General features: G+C 53.5%; 1 protein-coding gene across 1 annotated transcript in view; it reads left to right on the top strand.

Annotated features, from left to right (window-relative positions):
* Positions 1-27997, top strand: part of TCERG1L (transcription elongation regulator 1 like) — a 191613-nt gene that overhangs the window by 103975 nt on the left and 59641 nt on the right. Inside the window, exons 5-6 of the mRNA XM_027596504.2 lie at positions 24927-25018; positions 27891-27979. Of these exons, the coding sequence (XP_027452305.2) occupies positions 24927-25018; positions 27891-27979 (181 nt within the window). The remainder of the gene's footprint in view (positions 1-24926; positions 25019-27890; positions 27980-27997) is intronic.

Here is a 27997-nt window from a genome sequence, read left to right as displayed (position 1 = left end):
TCCCCGTGCCCCATGCTTAAGTGCACTGCCTCAGTGTCTACCCAGAGGACCCTCGGCTGCACCCCACTGTGCAGTCCACTCCCGGGTTGACGGCTGTGGGACCATCATTTCCATCACCGGACCTGGTCATTCTGATGGGGGCCCCCCAGCTTTCCTTGTGAGGATTCTCTCTGCTGACCTTGGCTGGACCCCCAGTAGGGCGGGTCCACTGATGCCTGATTATTTTTTCAATGTCGGCTGTCTGTGTTATTCTAGAATGCAGGGCCACCTGCCAGTTCTCCAGACTGGGGAATTTGGAGGGCCAGCTCTGCAGACCCTGGGGGTGGGTTGGGTGGGGTGGCAGCCATGATCATCTCAGTCCCACGACATTGGCCATGTCCTGGGCTCTGCGTCTTGAGTGACCCTGCTTCCGGTGGCTTGAATACAGCATGTAGGGGACAGGTGCCTGCAGCCCTGGGCCTGCAGGGCCTGGGGCCTCGAGAGGTGGCTCTGGGGGACACTCTACCCTCCAGGATGTGGCCCTCATCTGGTATACACAGGGAGGCCACGGAAAGTGGTGCCCACTGCAGCTGGAGCTACTTAGGAGGAGCTTTTTATTTTATTTTTTCCAAACTGAAGTTCAGGCCATTGAAGATTGTCAGTGTGAGAGACAGGCCAGAATGAGGCCGCTCCACGGAGAAATCATCATGGGAATAATTCACTTCTAATGTGGGTTCCTGAGGGGTGCCGCTCCCAGAGCCTAGCTACCTTTTCCTTTCTCTCACTTTTTGATTTTATTGCTATTCTTTTGACGTTAGGAGGAATTGAAAACCTGTTTGGCTTTTATAGCCTCACATTTCAGAGGTAAATGACGCGGCCAGTAGCCAGGATGCGTGTGATTCATGCGGCACAGCAAAGCCTGGCGTCCCTGCTTAATTATGCAGCGCTCCCCCGAAGAGGTCTGCTGGGATGAAAGGGTAAAGCGCTAAGATGAACATTTTCTTTCCCTTTTTAAGGGAACCACTTATCAAGCACAAAAGGCAATGAAATCAGGTCTGATGAGATTGGATTGAGGGAGGATGGGTCTGGTTATGAAATGAACCATTGGATGTGACGCAGCTGGCTTCCCACGGCAGTCCCCGAGAGAGTGCCGGGCCAGCGCCGAGGCAGGACAGTTCCTGGGCCAGACCCCGGACACGGACCCGCCGAGCCCTCAGCCCACCGACGTGATGCTGGGCTTGGGGGCCAGGATGTCTCCAGCCTGCCTGCAAACCTCTCCCTCCATTCACTGGTGAAGCCGGGAGGTGGCTGAGATTATTCTCCGGATTTCTTCTTGGTATAAAGGACCAAGTGACATTTAAGCCTTTGAATGTTTCAGGGTATCCATTTGTGACTTCTTATGCAAACCCCTTGTTCGTTTCAGTTTGTAATAACATGGAAGCGGGAAGCATACTTTGTAGCATCCTCTAAAAAGAAATCTATTTCCAAAGTACACTGGGTCGAATTTACGCTGGCCCTAAGTCCATGATGGCAGAAGCAGAGATCAGGGTGGGGGGGACACGGCCACCAGCCCAGGGACACTTCGAGCCCCCGGGGCGGGCAGGAAGAGCAGGAGTGATCCCCCCCCGCCCCAGAGCCTCCGGAGGGAGCACAGCCTGCTGACACATGGACTTAGGATTTCTGAGATCTGGAGCCATGAGGGAATACATTCCTGCCGGTTGAAGCCACTCTGTGGTCATTTACCGGGCAGCCCCAGGACATTAGAACAATGAGCAAAGTGAAATTTTGTGGGAATGTTGAGGGGATGTGTGGTGCACATGACACAGCCCAGGGCATCCTGGCCCCCCAGACATGCAGATTCCCCTCTATCCTGCTGCGTCCCCTCCTCTGCGGGGCTTCTGTCTCCCTCCCACTGGCACTCTTCTCTGTCCAGGCTATCACAGGTCTGATCCGAGGCCAACCCACTGACCCTGGGGGCTGGGCAGTGAAAGCACTGATGGAAAAAGTCCCTTCCCAAGGGGGCTTCTCCCTTAAGGGAAGTCTGGTCTGAAGACAAATTTCCCCTTGTCACATTGTAGCTTCCTTGATTCATTTTAGCCTGCGGATTGATTCATTTTAGCCTGCGAAGGAGGAAGGGTAGACAATGCATTCCATTCAAGGACACTGCATTTGGTTTCCCCCATGCCCGGCACTGCATGGGAGCTGGTGGCTGGTGAGCTGCTCGCCTAGCCAGAAGTGTGGGTCAACTGGCATTCAAGAGACCTCCTCCCCTGGGAAAGAGCTTAACAGGTGCTTCCTGGCACCTTGGAGGGATCTAACCATGTTCACCCCCATTTCTCAGCCATGCATATGGAGGTTACGAGGACAAGTAACTTGCTAGTTTTTGGAGCCTCTCAATGGTGGGTCTGGGTCAAAATCCATGCTTTCTCCTCGAACACCCCTGGCCCCCCGCTGCCCATTTACTTCCTTCCACCCAGACCACACCCAGTTTGCACAAGCCACAGGAGAGAAAGAGCTTGTCATAGAACTCAAGGGAGCACAGGCAGGGTGATGCTGCACCTCCTGGCCAGGGCCCCTCCAGGACCCTTCCCACCGCACAAAGGCCTGGTGCACACTCTGCAGCCTGAGTGCTTTTTATTGCTGGAGGCTGGACGGCAGCATCGGCAGAGCGTGATGGTGCGGGGATGGCCAGAATGGATGAAATCCAGTGGAGGAGCCCAGTTGGGCTAAACATCCTTAGCCACATGCCAAGGGCAGATTTCATCCAAACATTCCCCTTCTCCACGTATCTCTGTGATGTCTTGGAGTCCCCTCGTGGTGATGGCAGCGCACCCAAGGCCAAATGGCCCAATTAAAATGACTGTAATTAAGAGAAAACATCATAATTAATTCTCTCTTGTAAAAACATTCACTTTATCCCTGGATGAACCAGCTTTACGGGGCAGTGAAACTCTGTCCCTCTTCAAGCAACGGTGTGAGTAGAGAGGGCTCCAGGTTGGTGCCTAGGACTCTCCTCGGGGACTCTAGGATACCCATGCCAGGACCCGGATGAGGGATCCCAGAGGCCGTTGGAGGAGCTGTGACCACCTGGCAGGTGGAGCCGGTCACACCAGCCCCCTTGGTTTGTGGCTTAAGGTCCCGCCCCCCCCCCCCCCCCATTTCAGCTCTGCTTGAGACACCTGCTGCCCGCTCAAGACTTGCCACCCCTTCTGAGCTGGGGGGGTGGGGTTGTGGCTGGAAAATGGCTGCTGGGACCAGCCTGCCCTGCCCTGGACACCCTGAGCCAGGGCAGCCCACTTGGCCAGGCCAAACCCGAACGTAAGCAGAAGTGACGAGTGTCAGCTCCCTGGCATGGTGGCGAGGGGTGGGGATGCATGTTCTCCACCTCGCGTCCCCTGCCTTCCTTGTGATCCCAGACACACCGAGGCTCTGGGGATGCGGCCCTGAGGAGGAAGGATGGCTTCCTGAATCATGGTTGCTGATACCCATCGGCTCTGATGCAAGTGATGAATCATCTCCAAACTTGAGTGGCTTCGCGCGGCAGGGAGAGCCTCTCCTTAGAGTAGACACAAGTGCGTGTGCGGGGTCAATTTAGATACTCTACCAGAAGCGGTTTGTCTGACGACAAAAGAGCAGTCTGGCACTTCTCTGTCATCAGCCTAATTGAACACCCGTCCTTCACCGAGCCAGCGGGTGTCGCGGGCCGCGTGGTGCACCCTGGGGACACAGGGAGGCAGTGAAGGAGCAGCCCCTCCCGCACAGGCATGGTCAGGGAGGCGCCGAGACTGGGGGTGCTCATGCAGCCTGAGCACTGTTCACACCCGCCGCAGCTCCTCGACAAGCCCTCTCACAGCCGTGCCAGGCTCTTCTGGGGCCGTTGTCACGACGGTTCTTGAATTCAGAAGTGGCATTCCTGGTGGCTGTGCTGTGAATCAAGCATATGCACGTCAGGCTGGCCTCCAGTCCTCTCCCATTGTCTGTGGCCCGCAGGAGCCTCTTACCCCAAACCTCCACTTAGGATGGCAGCTGATTCACATGCACCATCAGGCAGGCTCTGATGGAGGTGTGTGTCTCCGTGGACCAGAGACTTCATTAGTTAAATGTTTGCTTTCTCCTAATTAAACTATAAAATGTGAATATATTCCATTTAAGAAATGGGAATAATTTAGAAGTATATAGAATCTACCTCCTCTCAACCCTGTTCTTCTCACAAAGGAAACCTCTCTTAGCAGAGTCACATGATAATCAGAATATTTCCCTTGCATGACGTGCACACACATGTATTCATGTTTGTTTTAACGTGCATGGGGTTGTACAGTACAGAATTTAGCAACATACCTTGAAACCCAAAATGCAGTGACACAGAAAGAATGTCCAGTCTTAGCTGCTCCAGGAATAGTCCGTGGTATGGGCATAAACATATTTGTTTGTGGTTGGACATAGTATTGCTAACGTGGGGCATCAGAAACAGTCCTTGATGAGTTTTTTCTACATGCTTCTTCAAGCAGGTGGAAAAGTATCACGTGTAGCTGGTGATAATGTACCTTGGCACAATGTTTCTAGAAAGAAATGGATTAATATAAATCAAGATGCTTAATTTTATGTATTATTGAATCCAGCAGTTCCAATCATGGGACTCAATCCGAAGAAATCCCATCATCAGAAATCCCACATGGGGCTGCAGCTCATGGGACCTGGTTGAACCCACCACTCCCCTCCTGGCCCCGGGGCGGGGGCATCTTCTTAACTTCTGTGACACGTTTTTCCTCACACGAGGGGCTGGCGGGAGTTCTCCCAGCACAGGGCATGCCTGGATGTGGGGTGAGGTAGGGGTCAGGCTCCATAGCAAAGTGACCAGTCGATCTCAAGCTTGAAATAGCAGCTGAAAGCTTAGAGCATGATTACGGGCCCACGATGGGCAGGGGGAGAGCATAACGACATGCCACAGAATATAGTTTAAAATAGGGCAATCAAAAATAATAAAAGTCTAAGTGCCCAACTGCAGGGACTGAGCAAATTGCAATCTATACTTCTGTTGAGAGAGGAGACAGTTATTAAAATTGTGCTCGTGAAGAGCTTTGGAAGCATGGAGATGGTATGTTAAAATATCAAGGCAGACAGTCCCAGGGCTTCAGTGATGGGCTTACAGACACGAGAGTGAAGCCAACACTCCAGGAAGGAGCTGCTGACACCTGTGTCTGCATGACAGTGTGTTCGCGCCAAGTCTGCCAAGATGCTGGACTGTGACCCATTACGACTGCTGTGTGTGGTCTCCCTGCCACCTGGTCGCGGCTCCTTCTGCGAGGTCGGGGTGGAGTGCTCATGGGCACTCAGGATGCAGTGTGGGGAAGGGAAGGGCGATTTCTTTTAGTTGGGCAGGTGCAGCAGGGATACCTTTCCGTAGCCCACTGCCCCCTTCCAGCAGGGCAGGGCCAGCCACGCCAGGTGGACCCAGCTCCCAGGCAGGTACAACTTCCTCCTCTGCTCTCACCTCTGTCCTGCTGCGGCTGGTACGGCGGAGCATGTGGGGGCCCAGGTGCGTGGGACCAGGTTGCAAGCAAGTGGATGAGAACTTCTTTCACTCGTCAGATGTGTCCAGCTGTAAGATGAGGATTCATTCTAACAACAACTAGTCCTATCTGAGTCTACTCCATAAGGCAGCATGTATGTGACACACACACACCACACGTGGCCATGACTTCCCATGGTAACCCCACAGGACCACGCGCAGAAGTTATGGAATGCCTGTGCCATTGGGCAGAGCCCCTTGGCAACGCTGCACCCGGCAAGTGTGTCTGCCTGTGTATAGCTTCGGGGGTGTGGGCGGAACCACAGCCTCTGCTGATGGGCGCCCCAGACCCAGGCAGGGGGTTCTGTCTTGGTCCTGTGCCCCCACACCCCCACGGAAGCTCTTAGAGGAGCGGAGCTGGGAAGACCGTCAGGAGAACGTCGCGAGAAATAAGCCGACATTCCCATGGCCCATCTCAGGAAAGGATTCCCGACACAGCTCAAAATCAGGTTGAGTTTGATTTCATAAGCTGGGTTCTGGCTATCCCCATGGGGTCCTAAGCTTTCGGATGATAGGACTTTCTGTTGGCATCCCAGTCTGTGGTTTCTGAGCACTGAGGCACCCCCATGCGAGGAAGACGGAAGACAGCCATACACACTTGCCAAGTGAGGACAACGGACAGGCTGTGGTTCAGGCTTTCTGTTCACGGTTCCAGGCTCCTGGGAGGTTTGCTAATGTGACAAGAGTATGCACCTGTTCCCCATTTCCCCACTGTCCCTATGCTTGTCGGAGTGAGTCCCAAGTGTGCTTAAACCTGAAACATGGCCTGAACCAGCGGGACAGAGACAGGATCTGCAGATAGCAGAGGGGCCTGGCTCCTGGGGTCTGTGCTGCTCTTAGGGACCTCAGCAAGAGGAGTGATGAAAATGTAGGGGGGTCAGATTTAGTAACACACGTGCATCGTCTGCCCGAATCTACCATCAACTTTCTTTGCTCTTTGATCTTAAAATAGCATGTGTGTGTGTGTGTGTGCAGAAATGTTACATCAGTATGTAAGTAAGTGCCTATGTGTCTGTGTCTGGGAATGGACTCCACTCCCTGCAGGGACTTGGTATGTGATGAAGGAGGCATCTCAAATCAAGGGCTGATGTGGATCATCAGGAAAATGGCGCCGAGAAGCCACCAGGTGGATTACGGATGTGCATCCCTGCCTCACGCCTTCATCAGATGAAGTTCAGGTGGAGCCGACAATGATAGGCAAGAATTAATTACGTGCTGTTGGTGAGGAGGCTCTTTCCCAGTACAGCAAAAACCCAGAAGCTCTACACGGAAAGACTTGAAAATCTGACCCCTTAGAAATAAAACTGTGGGCCATAGAAACCACCATCATAATGAAACTAAAAGGAGGACAGCATTTTCCCATCCCTTTCCCAGCCAGAAGGGTTCTGTGAATCTGTAAGACAAAGATCCCCAATCCAGAGGGAAAATAAGCAGAAGTCACGGTCATATAGTTCACGGAAGAGAAGATACGCACAGAGACCTTTTTCAGCTCTGGGAAGGTGCTTCTTGCAGTCATAGTGACACTGGGTCTGTCTTCATCAGAATGGACATTCCGGGGCACAGGAAATTTCACCTATTGTGTTCCCCGTGTACTCCCCTGGGCCAAGAACAGTGCCTGGCACACAGTAGGCTCTCAGTAAACATGTGTTCAATGGAGGAGCCCAAAGGAAAGCGATCTCTCTTAAGACAAGCACCACCTCTCAGATTGGTCCTAGGCAATGCTTAATGCCCATAGCGTGGCCAGGAGCCAGAAGCCGGGCACTCCCCCAGGGAGGGGGGGTAGGTGTGGTCACTAATTAAAATTAGAAATGGGATGGCCAGTTCAGCAACAACAAAACCATAATTACAGAGACTGTAGCTTCCTACCCAGCCACTCTCCTACAGGGCTTTACCTTCACCTGAACTGCTGGGGGGCAGGTGACAGGGACATAGGGCTGCTTGTGGCAGTAACAGCTGTAAGAGCAAAAGACTAGAAAAATCTTCATGTCCATACAATGGAACACACAAAAAATGAGCGTGCTCTGCTCATTCCCTGGCAGAACACCTAGAAAATGCGGAGGGGGGTTCTGCAAACTCTGGTCGTCCGTACAGTGGATATTCAGAGCTGTTAAAAAGGACAATGCAGACTTTCTTTACCTGGGTCTCAAAGTTACATGATTAAATTTAAGAGAAAAGGCACAATGCAAATATATATTACGGTACATCTATGTACAGAAAAGAAAGCGTGCATCCTCAGATTCGTGTAGATGCACAGAATGTCGGAGAGGCTCACGGAGAGGCTAACATTCATCAATTCCAAAGAGCGTTCTGTGTGTGGGTTTAGGAGCGGAGGGAGATATTTCACGTTATATTCTTCTGTATTTTTTTGGAATCTGAATAACTACTCATTGGGCATATTATCTATTAACATTTAAGTTGATTTAAAAAGAAAGTTACGGAGTCAGGTCCCATGTACCTGCATAACTGTCGCAGGCAAAACACCCATAGTCAGATCTATTGAAACATTGGTGTGAAGCATCTTTTGAATTTTCTGTAATAATTATTCTGAATTAATTATGTGCCCATTACTGAGTGTAGGAGTCATTGAAATATAGAAATTCAGATTTGTTTTTGCAATACTAAGATGTTGGGGCAGCCTACAAGTAAAATTTGCCTTTTATTTCCGAAGCTCATTGCCCTCTGACTGTGGTCTCTATGTTTCCAGTGTGGATAAAGTAATTGAGCAAGCCAGAGGGATCTTTTATCTCCCTGTAAAAACTTTGAAACCCATTTTCTAGGTGTTCTGCATGGAAACTAGCCGAGCATGCTCATTTTTATTGTGTTCTATTGTATCAGGTGGTCCTTTGATTCCCACTATTTCAACTCATAAACCTTGCCATCAATGAAACTAATTGCATCAGAAACAGCCAGGGAACTCCACGAGCATTCAACACTCATAAATAACACCGCCAATTAACCGCCAGGACGGCGAAGCCCTCCATCTTCTTGTCAAAAGCCGGGTGCTCATGGCTCTAATTGCACCAGGGGTGGGCGGTGGCGGCATGTGCTGGGGACAGAGCAGAGGAGAGACTGTCTATTGGGAGGAGAGGAGCACCTCAGGATACAGACTGTGCGTACTCACTTCCAGATTGATCCCCTTCCATCAGGCCGGAGACTAGCCAGGGAAGGAGCAGTGGTTGTGCGGCACACAGGGGCTCCCCTCTGCTGGAGACCTTGCGGGTCTCTTTCTTCTGACTGCTCACCCTACTTGACCCAATGTGGGGGGACCAAGCGCTCAGTAGGGGTGCCGCCTGGGCCCACCAGGGAGCTCTTGCCCAGAAGCAAGTGGCCCAAACATCCCACACAGAGCTGTTTTGTCCCTGGCAGGTAGTGAAGGGGTCTGCAGGAGGCTGAGAAATTCCAGGCTGAAGAGAGGACCAAGGAGGCTCTGCTGCCAGCAAGGGGCAGATGATCTCGGCCTTGGTTTTCTTGCAGTGGAGTGGACAAAAAGCAGGGGAGATGCCCCCCTTGCAAACATCCCGCACAGGGCAGGAGTATTGTGGGACGGGGACGGGGCCAGTCCTTAATGAGGCCATTGGGTTGAATCTCAGCAGAGCGGAACACCAAACCGAATGCTCCCGCTGGGCCACCTGGACTTCCATTGTGTGTCCCAGACAATGGGAGTGTCCGGGACCGCTCTGGATGAGCTCTCCTGGACTCTGAGGTCACACAGCCCCCTCACAGATATCTGCTGCTCATTTCATCACTACCCCTGCCCTTTCCTCAGAGCCTCCTGCACAGGGAGCTGGGGTGGGGCTGGTGGCGTCCTTGACTGGCATGCCCCATCACTGAGGTCACTGTATCGAGAGACTCCTGTGTCCTCCGTCCAGGGTGCTTTGGCCTGCCCTTCCCAGTTACCCTTGGAGCCAAAGGGGGTGTCTCTGGTGGCCTTCCCCGGTCGCGTGTTGGAATGGAGGGAGGGAGTGGGCTGCCAGGGGAAGGACCCTTGTGGGGCACTCAGTGCAGAGTGTCAGGCGGGTCTAGAGCCTTCTGAGCAAATCATGTTTTAATTGGGTTGTTTGTCTTCTTATTACGTTGTTATAGTTCTTTGTGTATTCTGAATGCTAACCCTTTTTCAGATAAATGATTTGGAAATATTTTCTGCCATTTTGTGGGTCTTTTCACTTTCTTAATATTGTCCTTTGATGCAGAAAAATTTTTCATTTTAGAAAAGGTACAATTTATCTATTTTTTCTTTGGCTGCTCGTGTTTTTGGTGTCATAGCCAAGAATCCACTGCCAAACCCGAGGTCACATCTCTATGTTTTGAAAATTTTTATCACATTCTTCTCTATTTTGAGATATTTGATGGTATCTTTCTCTTCTTTTTCTTTTTTTTCTTTCTTAGGGAGAGAGAGGGTGTGTGTGAGTGGGGGTGGGGAGGGGCAGAGGGAGAGGGAGAATTTCAAGCTGACTCCACGCCCAGCAGGGAGCCTGACATGGGGTTCGATCTCACTACCCTGAAATCGTGACCTGAGCCAAAACCAAGAGTCGGACCCTTAACCCACTGAGCCACCCAGGTGCCCCGATGTTGTCTTTCAAACGTATATATACATATAGTAATGTAAATTCATTATGTATTTTATATATAAGCTAGAGAGTAATAAGACAGAGCTCTGGGAAATATGAGTATATGTAAATATACTAGGGAATATATATATATAATATGATTTAATGTGTATTATATATTTTATGTATTTTTTCCTAGAAATTAGCTATGCTTTCTGATTATTTTACACGTTCCTCTCCATTATGAGAGGCCCGCTGCCGTTCACCGCCCCGTGTCCTACAGTTGGCCTTGTTATGTTGTGCTGCAGACGTGCTCAGGTGTCTGGCAGCCCTGAGCTGCCCATTCACACTTCAGGATCAGCCAGTAGAAAGCTGACTATGATTTCTGTATCCGTGTAGAGCCTCCAGGGACAGGTCTGCCTCGAGGTCAGGTGTGCTGGGTGCTGGCCGTTTGCTGGTCGGGCCCTTCAGTGATTGGGATGGAGGATTTTGCTCCAGAATGGAAAATCCCCACACTAGCTGCCTCAGCTTCTGCCAGACAGTGTGTCCAGCTTCTTGTTTATTTGCTGATTTGTTTCTCTTTTGTCTGACGGCTCTGCACATGGGAGGGGGCACATTGATAAGCCCACTTATCTCTTCCAGGGGATGGTTGTTCATTCATTTGAGCAAATATACATTTAATCAGCCATCCAACATTCATTCAGCATCTATTTTGTGTCGATCACATAGTTTATTTAAAATAGATTTAAAGATTAAAAGACACGGCTTCTGTTTTCCGGGAGCTCACAGACATGAGATGAGTCATCTGAATGTGATATGCTAGAACAGAAATATATATAGTGGAGAACACAGGACAATAAGATCTTTACCCCAAGCAAGAGCCGGCGTGAAGGCTTTGCTGAGGATCACACTTTCTAATGCATGGAGGACTGTCAGGCGGGAAGGCAGACAAATTCCAGGAAATAGTAACATTGGGACAGACCCAGTGCGGTGAGCTGGAGAAGCCCATGGCTCGGCCTGCCCAGAGGCAGAGAGGAGGAATCCTCACCGAGGTGGAAAAGTGACTTTGGCTAAAGGGGTTGGGGGATCCCCACTGAACCCTGGGCCTGTGCAGGTGCATGGCGGACAGAAATGCTGGAGACAGGTTTCCACCTCGAAGGCGTTTATCTTCCAAGGAGAGATTCATCAGCCAACAATTGACTACGATCTGTAAAGACAGGAATATTGGACAGAGTGGAGGGCAGAGCCAGGCTGTTGTGCTCACGTGGAGAGTCGCGGACGGTCGCAGGGAGATGAGCCCTGAGCTGTGTGAGGGAGGGGTGGAGAAGATATTCCAGATCGAGCAGTTGTCCGAAGCGGCATTGTTCTGGGGAAGGGGTTTAGGCAGTGGGGGGGCTCCTGGGGAACCAGATACTGATGGGAAAGGAATGGGATTCGCGGTGCTACTGAAGGGCATTGGATCAGATCCGCACTAGATGTGTGGTTGACGCACAGAGACTCTGATTCTAGGTGACACGGAGCTGACACGGGCGGTACCCAGCTCAGTAGACCGGGTAAAAGGTAAACCCAAGACAAGAACCTCCACTGGAGTAATTCTGAAACAAAGGGTTTCTTTTTACTAGGTGTTTCATGGTAAATGTAGGATTAACTGTTTTTAATTTTTAATACCTTTACAAGAAGGAGTCATTAAAAATGCACGTTCCTTAGAACACGTCTGCCATCCTCCAAGCCAGCCCAAGCCTCCATCTTGGGCAGTATATCAAACACAATACACAGCATATGGACGTGTTGGGTCTCCTGCTCCCTGGCATTGCACAAAATGCACCTGCCTATGTTGTAATGATGCGTTTGTGTACGTGGGGATGGGCTGGCTTCTTGATGGCCTCAGCAGAGGGATTATTCTTTCGGGTGAGGGGTGGTTTACTCTGAAGCCAAACCAAATCAGATTGTGCAGGCTGACATTACAAATCAATGTGTGAAAACAGCACTGTTCTGTATCCCTTAGCACACAGACTAGGGATCCCAAGCCTGTATTCGTTAAAGGTTATGTTTGCCTTAAACTAATTAAAGCCATTTGTATCAAATGACTGGAATAACTTTCCTTTTGAAAATAAAGAAAATAACTGAAGGAAGTTGGATTTTTTTAAAAAGTCTGAGTTAATTTCATCAACTGAAATGAGAACTGCACTGTTAATTTTATTACATCTAAATGTGAAAATATATCAGCTAGGCGAGGACTGCATTTTCATATAGATTGGCCTGCAAAAAGTCAGAACTGACTCATTATGGGCTCTTCAGAGAGCAAGCAGATGACACGTGCCAGGATGCAGGTGTAGGAATCAAAAGGCCACCGCAGTCCGATGTGTGGCTGCAGAGGATGGGTCTGTTAGCATCACCTTTCGTTTTAATCACATAGAGTTACAGGAAACACAAGTACACTTTTGGGCACTGGGCATATACCCTTGTATAAGTGTCTGTTCATTTAAATAATGCAAATGAGTTGGGGTAGGATGAATTTATCACGAATCATGATTTATAGCTAAGAGAATTTTTATAATAGATGCTGTTCCTTTCAACTTAGGTAGGTAATGAGGTCCAGCTGGTGCCAAGCCCCTAGGGGTGCAGGGGCCGGAAAGATGCTGGGCAGGGCGGGCAGCCCCTACACCATCCTTATGATGTGATAGACCGATATATGTTTCATCTCTGCCATAAGAGGACAGTGCCAGACGCATTTATTAGGACACAGGAGAAAATTCTTCAGAATTTTGTCTCTTACGTCTGCTCACAGGGGACCTGGGACGAGTGGAAGGGTCTAGAACATTCAGCAGGTGGCTTGATTAAAGCCTGGAAATGCAGGCACCTGCACACAGATGCACTTGGACCCTCTGCCGCAGCCGAGTCGTGCCACTTTCTGCGTCCCGATTTACAGCTACACTTGAGTACAGCGAGGATGCTTCAGGAGGAATGAATCGTCTTTCCCAATATATTGGGAAGCAGTGTTTCCCTTAAACGCGTCATGCTAGAATCATTGCTAGCACAATGTTCTGGAAGCCCCACCTAGACGATGAGGCTGCGCCTGTCAAAGAAGGTGACTGGACCCGGGGGGCCTGAGTTTGCGCTTGGGGAGAGTAGTGAGCCAGAGAGCCCTCTGCTCCTGACCCACAGGGGTCCTCTGCGCTTGCTCGCCCCCAGGCAGAGTCTCCCCGGTGGATAAAGCTGGTTTCAGATGATTTTGCCCTGGAAACTGCTAGAATCCCATTCCGTGCGCACCTGCTGTGGTAGATACTGTGCATAGCACTGCCCATAGCCAGAATCTTCCGTGTAGTCTTGTTATGGACCGAATGCCCGTGTTCCCCAAAGTCATGTGTTGAAGCCCTAGCTGGCAATGTGACGGTATTTGGAGGCAGAGCCGTGGGGGGGTCATGATGTTTAGATGTGGTCATGAGAGGGGGCCCTTGTAAGAAGAGGACCAAGCGTGCTCTTCCTGCCCGTGGGAAGGTGCAGTGAGGAGGCAGCATCTGCAGGCCAGGCCGAGGCTCTCCCCAGAATCCCACGAGGCCGGCACCCTGGCCGGGGACTCCAAGCTCCTGGGCCTGTGAGGAAGACATGCCCCCCCACCTATAGTGTGAGCTACAGGCGTCGTTTGTCCCATTTTGTTGGGACACCTGAAACTCAGAGAAGGAAGCGATTGTCCCTGTAGGGATGAAGACTTGTCCCTTCTTCCCTTCCACGTTCTTTGGCTGAAATGATAATTCGATTTGCATAAGATATATTAACAGGAGGAAAACAAATTTAATTACATTCGTGCTGGAGTCCCACAAAGAAATAAAGGGCTCCTGGACTGTCAGGCAGGGAGGCTTACCTGCCCTCCTGAGCTAAGGGGAAAGGGTTGGGGTCCAGCTCCCAAGGTCAGGAGATGATTCACAGGAGGTGGGAGCAGCAAATGTTCTAGAAGTCTTTCTTATTTTAAAAGTTGTTATCTTTGGTGAGAGCTCTCTTCCCCTTACGGGCCTCCTACGTAAACTCTAAGGAAGGCAAAGGCAATAGGGGGAGGTAGAATGCTGTTCTTGTCGGCTGGGCCCTAATGGTCTTGAGCTGGAAATAATCCGCATTCTGCGGTGGCCTGCCCCAAACCCATCATCCCCATACTTCGGGGGTAGGAAGCGGTCCAGCTGAGCTGGATTCCCGCCCCCCCCCAGCTGCTGAGCCCCTCTCCAGTCTGGTCCCCGAGGGGCAGTGACTGCCCTAGACCAGGTGAAGGGAGCGGGGGGACCCTCCATGAGCCCCTCTGCAGCCCCTTCCTCCCAGGCTGGGGCTCCGTGGTGGGGGCTGGAGGACTGGAGGGTATGTCTCAACTGGGCAGACCCGAGCAGCATCGGGGAGCCCCCAGACTGGCTCAGTTCCATGGGGCAGTGGGGCACTGTGCCCTTCTTGGCCTGAGCCCTAAAGTTGCCCTCACGAGAATGCAGCCAGGGGGTGCTCTTGAACCCAGAGACCCAGCTACACAACTCCCCTTGAAGCCAACAGACTCAGGGGTCATAATTCCTGCTCCAGAAATATGGGTTTCATAACCTCCCTGTTATATTATAATTGCTTTAATACTGAATCCCATTCTTTCACAAAAATATTCCTATTTGATAAAATTTAATGATGTAATTTAAAATGTGAATATATTTAATCATGCATTTCTCTTCCATATGTAACTAAAGCTTATGAAAAGGTACTTTGGAGATGTTTTAAAGTCTGAAGCCGTGAATACTCATGCTAACATAACCAAACTGCTAAGATAATATTTGAACTCTGAGGCTGCAAGACTTAATTTCAGCTTTGTCAGAATGCACCTAAGGTATTATAGGCCCCTCCTGAGATTCCTTTCTCTATGAAATCTTAGTAACAGTAATTAGGGGCCTTGAAAAAAATTTTCAGTGTGAAAATAAAGTTTAGTCCCTTTTATCACGTGTATGCAACATTGCGATACTGCATGTAATGCATCATGACTAGTATTGTTAATATTGGCAAGGCCGCACGTCATTGTCTGCACATTTTCCATCTTGGCTGCTCCCTGAACGTCCAAATGCAGGGAAGGCAGCTGCTGCTTGGCTCCCCGCTGGCCCCAGCTTCCCTCCCCGGCCCCCAGCCCCGGCCCCCCTGGCCCCGGCCCCCCCCCCCCCACCCCGGCCCCGGCTCCCCCAGCCCTGGCCTTGGAGCTGGGTCAGGGCTATCTGAGTTCTGGGACTTTGCACCTGCTCATCCTCATCTCCATATGACGTTTCCGGCCCCTTGTCCCCATCCCTTCCCGTCTTTGGGGTCTCAGTGTCATGTCCTGGAGACTCTCTCCTTGGTCCTTATGTGAGCAAGTCGCCCGCCCCACTGCAGAGGGGCCTGGCCTGGCCTCATCCAGCGGCCCCATGCTGCAGTGTGGCTGCTCGCCGGATCGCTGCTAGCTGCCGAAACTCACGCCGGCCTCACACTTTGCCTTTCTCTCTCTCAAGCCCCTCACGTCTCACGCCGAGCAAGAGCAGGACAGTGCTCGGCACATACTTCTGGGCAAAAAAGGAAGAAACAGCTGTAAACCCTTTGTCTTTGGGGAGGACTATTGTCCAGGGCTCAGAGATGGAAATGCTCACCTGTCTGCAGCAGGACCAGAAGGGGTGCATGGGCCCTGACCTCAGGGAAAGACCATCCCATAGTCGTCCATGTGACAAAACTATCACCTGTTGTTTAAGGTTCTGCCCACTTGCTGTAGATTCTAGATTAGCACAGTTGTTACCAACCTCAAAACCAAAATCAAATAAAATCTGTGGTCCTTGCTCAGTAACCTAGGACTGGATGAAACTGCTGGGAACCCTCGCCCCCAGCTGTCCCTGGTGGTCCCATCAGTGGGTGGGGCTTTGTCTGAACTTTCCAGGGTCAGGAGTTTGGAGGCGTCGCCACAGGGCGAACCCCAGGCTGCCGGGGTCCTCTGAGGGAGGGAGGGCCCGTGCTCTCCAGGTCACAGTGCGCCCCACTCAGAGGGGCAGCTTCTTCATGCCCCTGGTTAGCGCATTCTCGAATTAAAAGAAAAGTTTAAAAACCGACTTAAATAATACGCATTTTGATGTTTCCATGTTTATCACTCAAGCCAAGCCTGCCTGTAAGCATGGCTTGGTCTCTCATTTTGCGCCGGAGGAGGAAACAGCGTCCTTACCCCCCGGGTGCTGCTCAGTGGCCAGGTGGCCAGCTCACCTCCTGCCCTGCACAGACCTGCGTGGTTTCCCCGGAGCCAGGGGGAGTGCGTTCACAGGAGCCCCAGCCACCCCGTGTGCCTGACATCCACCTGCTGGAGGTCAGGCTGCGAGGCTGGGCGGGGGAGTGTGTCGCTGTGGGGTGTAAATGTGCACTCAGGAGCACATATGAGCTCTGGATTACTGGAGTCCAATGCGGTGTTTGCGCGCCTCTATCAGAATTGCTTTGTTTTCTCATTAAACAATTAATTTGTGGCTCTTTAGAGTGTACAGTGGAGTCCCATCTGTTGATTCTGTTATTTAACTTGATGAAAGAGACCCATCGAGTGTGGAAAACCAGTCACCCTGGGAGCGTTTATGCTGAGGTGGTGCCTGGCAGGGGTGTGGGGGCCCCCCGAGGGAGGCCAACCCTGGGCTGCGGGGCGGGGGGTTCTCCCCCAGGGGGCTTCCGCACAGAGTGACTGGGGTGTCCCAGGCCCAGGGAGGGTGGAGGTCTCTACGGCCTGATTCCAAATCAAGACGAGAAGCTTTTAGGGCAGGGTGTCCTGCTCTGAGGTTAAGGAGCCCCACTGTCTCTCAAGGCCTGGGAAGCATGCTCAGCCATCAGTGGCTCTTTCCAGCCTTTCAAGGACCACCCCAGAGCCCCGAGAATCTCTCCATCCCTTTCACTGGGGCCTAGCTGATGGAAAAGAGAGATGTGCAGGCTATAGACCCAGACTGTCCTTTTCCAAAACCACTTCGAGGCCCTCCCACCAGCGAGCTTTGCCATTCTTACGTTGGCCTCCGGAAACCTCCACTGAGCTCCTGGGACATCACTCATGCCGTTGACCTGTTTTAGATTCATCATCCTGTTAAAGGACACACTGAGCCCAGGGTGCAGAGGCTCCGAACAGCTTCCCGAAGAGGCTTCCCTGAGAGAGGTCAGCTCCGAGGTGGAGTCCCAGGGACCCAGTGGGTCCCTGCCTGTGCATGGGCTTGGGTTGCGGGTCCTCGAACTGTGCTGTCACCGTGTAAGAACCGGCTCCCCTCTGACCCCGGGTTCTGTAAGCAGCTGTTTTGTTAAGGCTCCAAGGAGACCTTGAGGATTTGTGGAAACAGCTCGGGATGAAGGAGAGGGCGGGGAGGGGTGGCTGTCCACGATGGACTGGCCGGTCAGGTGAGAGGTGGCCACAGGCCCAGTCTGTTCCCAGAGGAAACAAGTGAAAGTAACTTGACCTGAGGGGCCTGAGGGGTTGGATGGCTACTGTTTGGGGTGCAAGTGTCACGGAAGACTGAAAGAAACAGGTGTGGGTCAGCCTGCAGTGCAGAAGGGGAGGCGTCAGCCAGCACCCTCGTGGAAATATGTCCCCGAGCCCTTCACCTGTTCACCCGTTCACCTGTTCGGCGTCCCAGAAGCAGGCATTCCTGGGGGTCTTGGGGACATGCAGCTCCGAGGGGACCCCGCACCGCCTCCCACGACCCAGCCAGCAAGCGGGAGCACCCCAGCTGGAGGAGATGATAAAGTGCCCTTGGACTCAGAAGAGGGGCTTCCACTGCGGGAGGGGGAATGATAACGCTTTCGGGCAGTTTCCAAAGGTGGTGTCTGTGTTTCGGAAGTGGTGCGTAGCATTTATCATTTTTACAACAGAGAACTTACTTTTGGTGTCCCCTTCAGAAAAAGTCACCACTGCCATTTTGTTTGTTCGTTTGTAGCGACCCCCGTCAGGTTTTCTTCCTCTCCTCTCTGGCGTGTGTAGACCTGAGACTAACCTAGCTAAGCGGAGGATCCTGGCCAACGTGCTCATCTTCCGCGATGGCTAACAGCCCATCGCAGTCCTATTACTAGTCTCTTCTGTCCTCGCGCACGTGTGTGTGCGTGCGTGCGTGTGCGTGTGCGGGGGGGGGGGCGCGTCTGCCTCCGGATGGGCACCTGAGCCCCCAGTGCCGCTCACGTCCCCAGGGCACACCCAGTGACCAGCCCAGCTGTGCCTTCACGACGGCCAGGCCGGCCGAGCACGCGGGGTGGGGTGCGCGTTCCGGAGCCTCGCCGGGTCCAGGGAGAGAGGAGGTGACCCCTGCTTTCCGCGGGTCTTGCTCCCGGGCCGCTTCGAGGGTGCGGGCTGCGGGTTGCTCAGCCCGGCACCGTGAAATGGATTTACGCTTTCTGGAAAGGCTTGAATGCTGTACTTTTGCAACACGTTCCACTGGAGCCGGACGGAGCTGTGTTAATGATGTTTGCAGGTTTGCAGGGACCCGTCTCTGTCCCTCTCCCCCCGCTCTTCCTGTCCCTACCTCACCTCCGTTGACACTTCCAGGCGCCTCTGCATCCTGGCCTCCCCCTGCCCCACTGCCCCCTCTTCCTGGTCCTGGTGTGTGGCAGGGCCCACCGTACACCGGACAGGGCTCAGAACAGTCTCACTCACGATGATGGCCCCGTTGCCTTTGCTATCCCTACTTGTGGATGATAATCTTAACGTTGAACGAATCTTTTGAAATCGCATGGGACTCACCTGTAGTTCATTCAGTCACTCAGTGAACACACGCTGATGGGGTCGGTGGGGTGGACTGGGATGCTAGCCCTACTGGTCACTCCCTGCACAGACGCTGTGCCTGGCTGCCCACTTCCTCTGCTCACAGCCCCGCGGACAGCATTGGGGCCAGTTTCCCGGGCAGCCCCTGCCCTGCCCCTGGGCTGGGCATGGAGGACACTGCCCACCCCTGCTGGAACGAGGGAGCGTCCCTCAGCCTGCCCTGCTCCACGCAGACTTCCTGCAACCCCATTGTAAGGTCAGCGCTCCCCATCGGAAACCTGCCTTCATCAGAGAACTGGAGAGGTTCGGGTTCTAGAACAGTCGGGGGACGATGACCCATCATCTCCCCAGGCCATTCTATCCAGCGGTGACATCAGCTCCTTGTTAACACAGACGGACCAGCAGCAGATTCTGGAAGGCCTGGCCTGGGATCTTGGCTGGGGATGGGGGCAGAACCCTGTCCGGGAGTGGGGGCGTGTCACAGAACCTGATGCTTTCTGGTGGGGGACGCCAAGCTCACGCCCTCCAATCTCAGTGTTTTGAAACCCTTTGTTCCAGCAAAGCGAAATCCAGGATGTTACAAACAGGTAGAAAATGAGTTCTCTCGGCAGCTTGTCAACTCGGGGAATCACTGTCCGTGGAAAATTTGGAAGGACTCAGGAATGATTTGCCATCGACATGAAAATATTGTTCAGTTATAGGGGAGCTCTGGCAGGTGCCCCGGGACCTCATTGGCCAGCCTTTGCCGGGGTGGGTGGAGAGTGGGGAGGTGGGCCCGGACAAGGCCGGTCCTCACATGCCCCCCCGGGCCCCGGGCCCCCTCCGACACCTGCTGTGCTCCCCCCGCCGAGCAGGCTTGCGATCGTCGTTCCTGGGAGACTCCACCGCCAGGCAGGGGTCCTGTCTTTCTATCCCACAGCCGACGGCCACCAGCATTTCTGCATCTGTTGCTGGTGCGTGGGCTGGGGGCTCCCGTGCTAGGCTTCTCAGATGAGGACGTGGCTCTCCCCGTAACTGCGTGTCCGTGTGGACATTCAGAGCCTCGGCTTCACCGAGGTTGAAACAGCCTCACTCCCGGATGTCCGGCTACTGGACTGCATCGGCCGCCCTGGAGAAGGCGGGGGACCCAGCCTGCACGTCCCCTGGTGGGGGGAGGGGGTGACCCTCATGTCCAGCCGCCTTTGCCGCCTCTGCTCCCAGCCACCCTGCCGGCCAGGCCCTGCTGTGGCCCCTGAGCCGGCACCAGGTGGCAGGACTCCCTAGGAGCTCACCACTCGCCTCCTCCTTCCTGGCGGGGAGAATGGGGGGCCGTCTGCTCAGTCCCGCCCTTTGGGAGCCTCCTGGCCAGCAGGCCTTGGCCTCAGTGATGTCGCAGGGATAGGATGCGGGGGTCTCGGACGGAAAAGGGATCGACGGAGCTGTGGCTCCCTGGCCCCCCAGCCCTCCCAGCTTCGCCTGTTCTCAGCCCTGGAATCTGTGTCTTGCTTCTTTCTGTCTGTCTGTCCGTCGGTGCCCCGACCGGCAGCACCTGCTGATTCACCCCTGGGCAGCGTGAGAACTGGAACCCCGGCTTTCCCAGGGACGGAGTCTCCCTTGGATGCTTTAGTCCCCAGGAGGCGCACACTGAAAGCCAGTGTGTTGTCCAGGCCTCATTTAGAACCGCGTACAGCAGGCCTGACTGTGTCATTTTTATTACCTGAGACATAAATTGCATTTTTCTCTTGATTTTATTGTCAGATTTTCAGGGGAGCTCGATGCCACTTAAATTGACAAACAATTTCCACCCTCCCTAATGGTTTATTTTGTAACCTGGGAAATGACTCACCTGGTCTGTTTTTCTTCCGTGTAAATGAGATAATGGTTCCTGCTCGGCCCACGCGTCTGGGAAATTATGTCAAGATGGCACTTGGGGGTTGGTGTGCAAGGTTAAAACACTGCTCGGAAATCCCCTTAAGACACATCTGCTCGTTCCTGATAAATTCTCTGTTCCTGGAGGTGAGAACACTCAAATATGGACGGGGGTTGCCCCACCGGCAAACCCAGAAAACGGAGCCCCCGTGACTCCAGGATTGTCCGCTAACACTCACCTGTCTACACCGGCCTGTCGTGAATGGAGGTCCCTGGGGACAGACACCTGTTTCCAGGCACAGTGTCCCTGGGACGGGCCATCCGTGGAGCCTGTCTCACTGTTAACCTCCAGCACGCTGTAGGCTGAGGCCAGCGTGCACACTGGGGTCGTGCTGTGGATTCTCCTTGTAAACCCTTCCTATACTCCCGTGGTCTGCACCAGCCAGAGGACCTACAACCTCCCTTCAACCTCATGCCACCCTGGGAAATCACCGTCAGGGTCACATGGGGGAGATGTGGGTGGGCCAGGGGTCCCTTAGCCTCAGAGGAGATTTCCCATTTAACTCCAAATCCATCAGAGGAGGTTGGTTCCAAAGGAGCCGTCCATCTGAGGTCACTACCGGCTTTCAGGATAGAAACGGTGAATTCTTTCCCCCGCCCACTTCCTTGGGGTTAATCCATTTTCCAGAGGTGGCCCTTCTCCCCCATGGGAACCTGCAAGACTCTCTCACCAGCCCCCCAAGGTCACTTCTCTTTCTTTGGGATATACCCCACATAGTTCCCAGTACCGAGATGACTTTTAGAATCCCCAAATTGGAGGAACTTGAGAGATCATTTCATCTTATGGATGGGGAGACTGGGACCAAGGGAGGTCAATATTTACTGAATTAGAATTAGGTGGAATGTAGAATGTTCCTTTGATGTAGGAGATACTGATATATTTCTCTTACCTTTTTGACACATTAGGTATTTTTGTCTGCAGTTCATTTTAATAATTAAAAAAAGTTTTTTTTGAATGTTTAAAGAAAAATCCTGGTGCTTTGTCCAATGGAAGCACAGCCTTTACTGAGCAGAGGGTCCAGTTCCCACCAGACCTGCTGCCTCATCGTGTGCCCCAGAGCCGTCTTTGATCGGTGGCCCGATGCCCTGATTTGTTCAAGGGGTTGAGTTATGGCCCCTGCGCGCCTTCCCAGGGCTGTTGCTGCGTCCTGGCCTCGGGTCAGCCTGACGGACTCGAGGGAAGAGCCAGCTAATTGCTTGTGTCACTTTCCCGCGTGTCCCCCACTGCCCCGGGACTGGGCTGGATGCACATCAGCGCTTGTCAGGTGATGGATGTGGTGATTTTCAGCAGAGAGGCCTTCCCTCCTTCCAGACCTCCATGCAGCCTTTCCCGAGCCCCTGGCCTCTCAGCTCTGCCAGGAGCAAAATCGAACTGCAGGCCATTTGAGAGCACTTCAGATCGCGGCGCCGGGCGTGATCGATAGGTGGATGGCACTGAAAGATCTGACCCCCAGGCCCCCTCCACCCTGGAACACTTCGTGTGGCCCTAGCTGCCTTTGCACCCTGGACATCCAGACTTGTAGAAAGTCCTCCATCAATTTGCTCTCTTGGACACCTGAGGGAGCCTTTCCTGACAACATCATTGGGCTTTGTGGAGAGACCCAGAGCAAGGAGTCCTTGAGCATCTCAGAGCTGTCCCCAGAAGTGGCCCACAGAGAGCCAAGCAGCGAGCAGGTCCACAGTGGGACGGCCCGGACGCCGACCCCGTTCCACGTGAGAGTCCAAGGTGCAGCGGCTGCTGTGAACCCGTGTCTGTTAGCAGAAGCGACGGGCTCCTGGAGAGGCCATGCCCTCCACGGCACCTGTTCTGGGGAGCCTGGCACCTGTCCGGGAGCACCGACACCTGTCCGGGGGAGCCTGGCACCTGTCCGGGAGCACCGACACCTGTCCGGGGGAGCCTGGCACCTGTCCCGGGAGCACTGGCACCTGTCCTGGGGAGCCTGGTGGCCCACGGCTGTGACTCAGGACTTTGGGAGGATCCTCACTGACAGTGCAAGTGCTTTGGCCTCAAAAGCTAGATCTGAACAGCTGTTGTTTACCAGGATCAACCATTCTCGATAAGAGAAAGTTTGTCAGATGTCTCCTCAAGATAATGAGGGGATATATCGGGGATAAACTTGAGTGCGGCAACTCTCGTTTGAGATGAGCTGGAGGAGCCCGCAGCCCTGCCGCCAGGTCTCGGAACACGGGTTTTACGGAGTGCGTTCCTTACGCACTCCGTACGGGAGAAGGTCCTGACACGCGTGCTCACTCACGGGGGCCGTGATCTTCGTGGGGCTGGCACAGGCAGACACGGGGTCCGTCACAGAGAGTGACGGTACACCCTCCTGGGCTCCCTGCCCCGCCCCTTGAAGTTTGCGGGAAATGCAGACCAATGGCTCTGGCTCGGGTGGAGGCAGGAAGTAAGCCACCATCTGCTCATTTCTAGCGACAAAGCAGGTCCCAGGGCAGGAACCACGTCAGTGGAGACCAGGGCCATCCCCGAAGAGTGGGACTCTGGCCCAAGCCCATGCATTTCTGCCCCTTAGGCCTGCCTTGGGCTGGGTCTCGGCCGGGAGGCAGGAGGGTGGGCTCAGCTCATCTCAGTTCGGCCTCCCTGGTGCAGCAGGGAACGCAAGTCTGAGGTCGTGCCTGGCGGCTCTGGAGCGCCTTCCGTGCTGTTCCCCGAGGCCGTGGCAGGGTTCCCGATGGCCGGCCTCCTTCTTTCTTATAGAATGCACTTGTGGCTTCTGCAGCCACCCACCCTCTGTGGCTCCGTCCTCCACGGTCCCCCTGACGCCGGCCCACGCGTGTCTCTGGCTGGTCTGGACATCCTTCCGTGCACACACTCTTCCTGTTCCGTTTGCTCAGCTGCAGCGGGGAGAAGAGCCAGGGGCTCCAGAACCACTTCTCTGATGCCTCCTGGGCACCCTCGGTCTCAAGCACGTGGTGGGCAGCGGGATCCAGGGGCTGTGGGCTGAAGCCAAGATGGGGATCCCTGGGGTCTGGCGTCTTGTTACCAGCCTGGGCCCCTCGGAGGGGTGGGGTGGGGCAGAGCATCCGGAAAGTCTGTCCGCTATCTGACTGAATCGCTGACACTTGCTCTATGGTGCGTTCCACCAGAAGCAGATGTTGAAGTTGCTGGATGTTTAGGTCGTGAGTCTTCATGGCACAAATGGTCTCCATGGAGTAAAGCAGCGGAGCGGGCAGCCCGGGAGGAATCGTGGACAGGCACAGCTTTGATGCTGACGCTGGTGATCAGGCATCGTTAACATGAGGATGAGGTGTCCCCACATGCAGCAGAAGACACTGATGGAGTAGTCCTGGGATTTCAAACCAGAACACCAGGCTCCTGAGACACCCAGTAAACTGAGTCACACTTGTCTTCCCCTTGGCTTTCCCAGGCCATGCCTCATTTACTGACATGGTTTGCACGTTTAGCTCCTCCCTCCGCGTGGATGTGCGGCCTGTGCCGTGGGGCTGGGGCTGCTGTGGGCGGCCCCACGTGGAGCCCACAGAGGGCTGGGTGCCCAGGCTCCTCACTGCTCCTCACACCTAGATGGAAGGTGGACTTTGGGGAGTAACCCTTACAGGTTCCGGAGAGGTTAGCTCTGTCCGGGGGCTCTGCTTATCCCCACGAGTGATAATAAGGTATCCCCACTGCCCTGAGGTCAGAATTTTCGTGACTCAGGTGTGGTCAGACCGTTCAGCGAAAGCTTGACTGTTCCTTCCTTGGGGCTGATCTGGACATGGACCTATATTTGGTGTTGCCAGGCCCCAGCCGATGTCTCCTGGGGGTGGTCATGGCTCCCCGGGGCCCGGAGGTCAACACTGACCCACCTCTGGGCTCCGGGACAGGCTGCCCTGCTGGCTGCACCAGGGCTGCAGTCTTGAGGGTTCCAGGTGCGGACGCCCACCGTGGACAGGTGGCGGGGCCCCGTGTGGGGTCCCGGCCTGTGTGGCCCCTTCCCACAGCCTCCTTGCCAGGACACGTGGCCGAGGAAGCCAAGTTTGCAGCAGCTTAAGGAAGGTGGGATGGAGGTGCAGGGGCCTCATCTGGCCCCCAAGTCTGCCCTTCCCTGGGACCTTGCTGTGGGATGCGCAGTGTGGGCTGCCAAGTTGAATTTTCAAGGCCACTTTCTGTCCTTGTTTAGTTTTCCAAAGTGACGTGACAAATGAGATGCTAATGACAGTTGTTTTGGTCCAACAGATAAAAGCAGAGAGCGCAGCCGAGCGCCCCGCCCTCCCGCCCTCATGCTTCACGCCGACAGGAAGAGCCCGGCCGGGGACGGGGCAGAGAAGGTGGGTCTGTGGACTCCGCTTGTGTTTTAAAGATGTGAAACCCCGGGTGAGGGGGACTCGGGGCTGGAAATCCACCCCCCGCCCCCGCCCCGCACCTGTTTTCCCACCTGGCTCTTGTGTGGTGACACTTTGCGGTCTGCTCTGTGAAATGGAGCCAAACCCGGCAGGATGATTCCAGAACACAGCAGAAGGGCGGGGGCCAAGGGCTTTGGGAACGGCCGCTGGCCTTCCCGGCAGGTCCCGTTCCAGGGCTCGCCGGTCGGCTTCTGTGTGGAGGAGCTTAGGTGGTGACCTGGCTTCCCGCGTGTGCTGTCCCCACACTTCAGGAGAGGGTGCCATTGCCGGCCTGTTCACGCCCTCCCCATCCTTAGCGCCAATGGTCGGTGGCGAAGTGGGTCGCGAATGTTAGATTGAACGTTTGCTCCCGGACACAGGATTTCTCTGTAAGAGATGAACATCCATGCCAGAATTACATATTTATTAAACAAATACCCTTTCTAGTGCCTTAACTACTTTCTTCATCCCTGGGCTCTGCGCCTCTAATTCACTTTTATCACTTTAGTGCGGAAAGGGAGTTTTATGCCATTTTTATCACCAACAGGAAATCATGGGCAGCGTGCGCCCCATGAAGGAGACGGTGGTAATTAGCGGGAGACGATCCCAGCCTTGCCAAATTTCAGTGTTAGTCCCTGCCACAAATCATGCCCCGCCAAATCCGTGTGAGTAATTAGCCGGGGTAATCCACTGCTCAGAGGACCTCGCTGGGTTTCTAGTGTTCAATTAGCTCCATAAGGAAAATCTCCCCTCGTTTTTCTAATTGGATTAGTAGTATAAACTCTGGTCTCAGTGTATTTCTTTTAACACCACTTTCTGAGTCCTCCCTGTTACGTTCAATCTGACCTTTATTTTCCTCACAGGAGGGAAAGACATCTCCTACTACCTGAAAATTCAAAAGAAATTATTGTTAAACTTAGGGCTAATTATATAAACTAAAAATCATTATCTGGGTCAGCGAATGGAGGGCCACAAGAGGAGCCCAGGGAAAGCCCAGGATGCTCACGCATGAGTGAGACGGCCCTTCGCTTCCCGGGCATCGCCTGTCTGTTGGTGAGCTGCCATGCCCGCCTTGCCCTCAACCCGCGACCCCGAGGGCACTTTCCGGAGGAATGTTGTCCGCTCAGGACTCCTGTCCTTCCTCTCGGCCGGCTCTGCTCGCACTGGCCACTCAAGCCTGACCACGGGGGCCCTTCCCAGTCCCCGTCTTGAGGGTGGGCGGGGGCAACGGGGGTGGCCCAACAGAGCGCCACGTTTCCTCGCGTGGGACTTTCTTTGCCCTGGGCTCTGAGACACTCAGCGTTCTTTGAACTTCTTGTCTGAATCTCGTGTTTCAGTGCGTCCATAATTTAGCGTTTGCCTTTCCAGCTCTTCTGTTTGAACGGAGGCTGACACGGTGTACGTGAGTGTTGGCCGAGGTACGCGTGGGTGCGCACATGGCGGCGTGGCCCCACGGACCGTCCAAACACGCGGTTAACCACCTCCTCACTTACAGTGTCCCTTAATGTCCTGGCACAAGCCATGGTAGAAATCAAGATGGCATCCTTTGTTTTTTCCTTTTATGCAAGGAATCTAGAGCTTTAATTGCACCTGACATTCTCATCCAAGAGCCTGGTTGTTGTTTTGAACCACGTCCTTGTGTTTTTTAAATCTCACCTGATTTTTTAAGAGAAAGAGAACCCAGTATCATAATATTCTAACTTTGAGATTAAAACTACAGAAATAGCCGGGAAAAGGAGAACATCGTCCCCCGCCACACACACCGCGAGAGTTTTCTGTGCTCGATGCGACTCCCTTTCCTGTGGCTGCCCCGGAGGTGACACGTTTTTAAAGATTCCTCACCGTGGCTTTGCCGTCACACCTGCAGGGACTTGGTTCTGTTTTCCCTCCATTTGGCACAGAGCCAGCACTCCTCTCACAGGAAGGCAGCTAAATAAGTTAATCCAAACCTTCGGTCTGCGTTTATGTTGGTCTTATAACCGCTCCGTGGTGTCTATCCTCAAGCAACTTTCACTTCTCTACAAATTGTATCCATAATGAACGATGAGCAAGTGTCCCAGCCATGGGTTTTTTTTTTTCTTCTTAATATTAGAGAATAAATCTTCATTTTCTTCTAGGTGGTGTCATGTTCAAACATTCCTTATTTTCTAAACAGAGACAGAGTGATTTTTCAAACCCAACTCCGCCCCAGAATCCCCTGCACCATGTCATACGCCCCCTGAACGCTGCCCCCAGCTAGATGCCCAGAAAGGGGCGGCCAGCCTCACAGATGCTGCAAGGAAGTGGGCTTGTGTCTTCCTCCTGCCTTCGAGGGCCCGGGATGAGCAAGCCCAGGACCCTTTGCTGCTTCCAGGGTCCAGCACCCAGGACCCTTTGCTGCTTCCAGGGTCCCTGCCACAGTGCACAGTTTTGGAACCCCTGGACCCCAGCCTCTGGGTCAGCCCATTTCTGGAGATGAATCCGCGTGATGTTTTACCCACGAGATGTTAAGGCATCCAGAAGCAATCTCGTGGCCACTGCTTCCTGTCTCCGTGTCTGTAAAAGCAGATAGTTTAGCCAATTTGGGGTAATTAGGGAGATGCCCTTGTCTGAGTTACTCAGCATGGTCTGTTGTGCCTTAGATTCTGTATTCTCAGCATAATTGCTCAGTTCCCTTTGCTTTGCTGTACTGAGCAGGCCATCATCAGTGGGTCCTGTAGGCAGGTCTGTCTGCAGGAGACTTGTTATTCTCCACTTGGTTGCCTAATTGAAGATGAGTGCTTAAATTTAAAAAAAAAAAAACAAAAAAACAGCGCTGTCCTTCTCTTTCTGTTGAAAGGAGCCTCCATCGATACTAGTCACAAGAGAGGACAGTGCGGCCGAGGGAGACAGACCCGTGGCCTCCACCCCGGTGCCCGGATCCCCCTGGTAAGACGCCCCGAGACC

The sequence above is a fragment of the Zalophus californianus genome, chromosome 15, assembly GCF_009762305.2.
Source record: "Zalophus californianus isolate mZalCal1 chromosome 15, mZalCal1.pri.v2, whole genome shotgun sequence".
In the NCBI taxonomy this organism is placed as follows: Eukaryota; Metazoa; Chordata; class Mammalia; order Carnivora; family Otariidae; genus Zalophus; species Zalophus californianus.
Note: the sequence above shows the minus strand (reverse complement) of the source record. Positions and strands in the feature narration are given on the sequence as shown.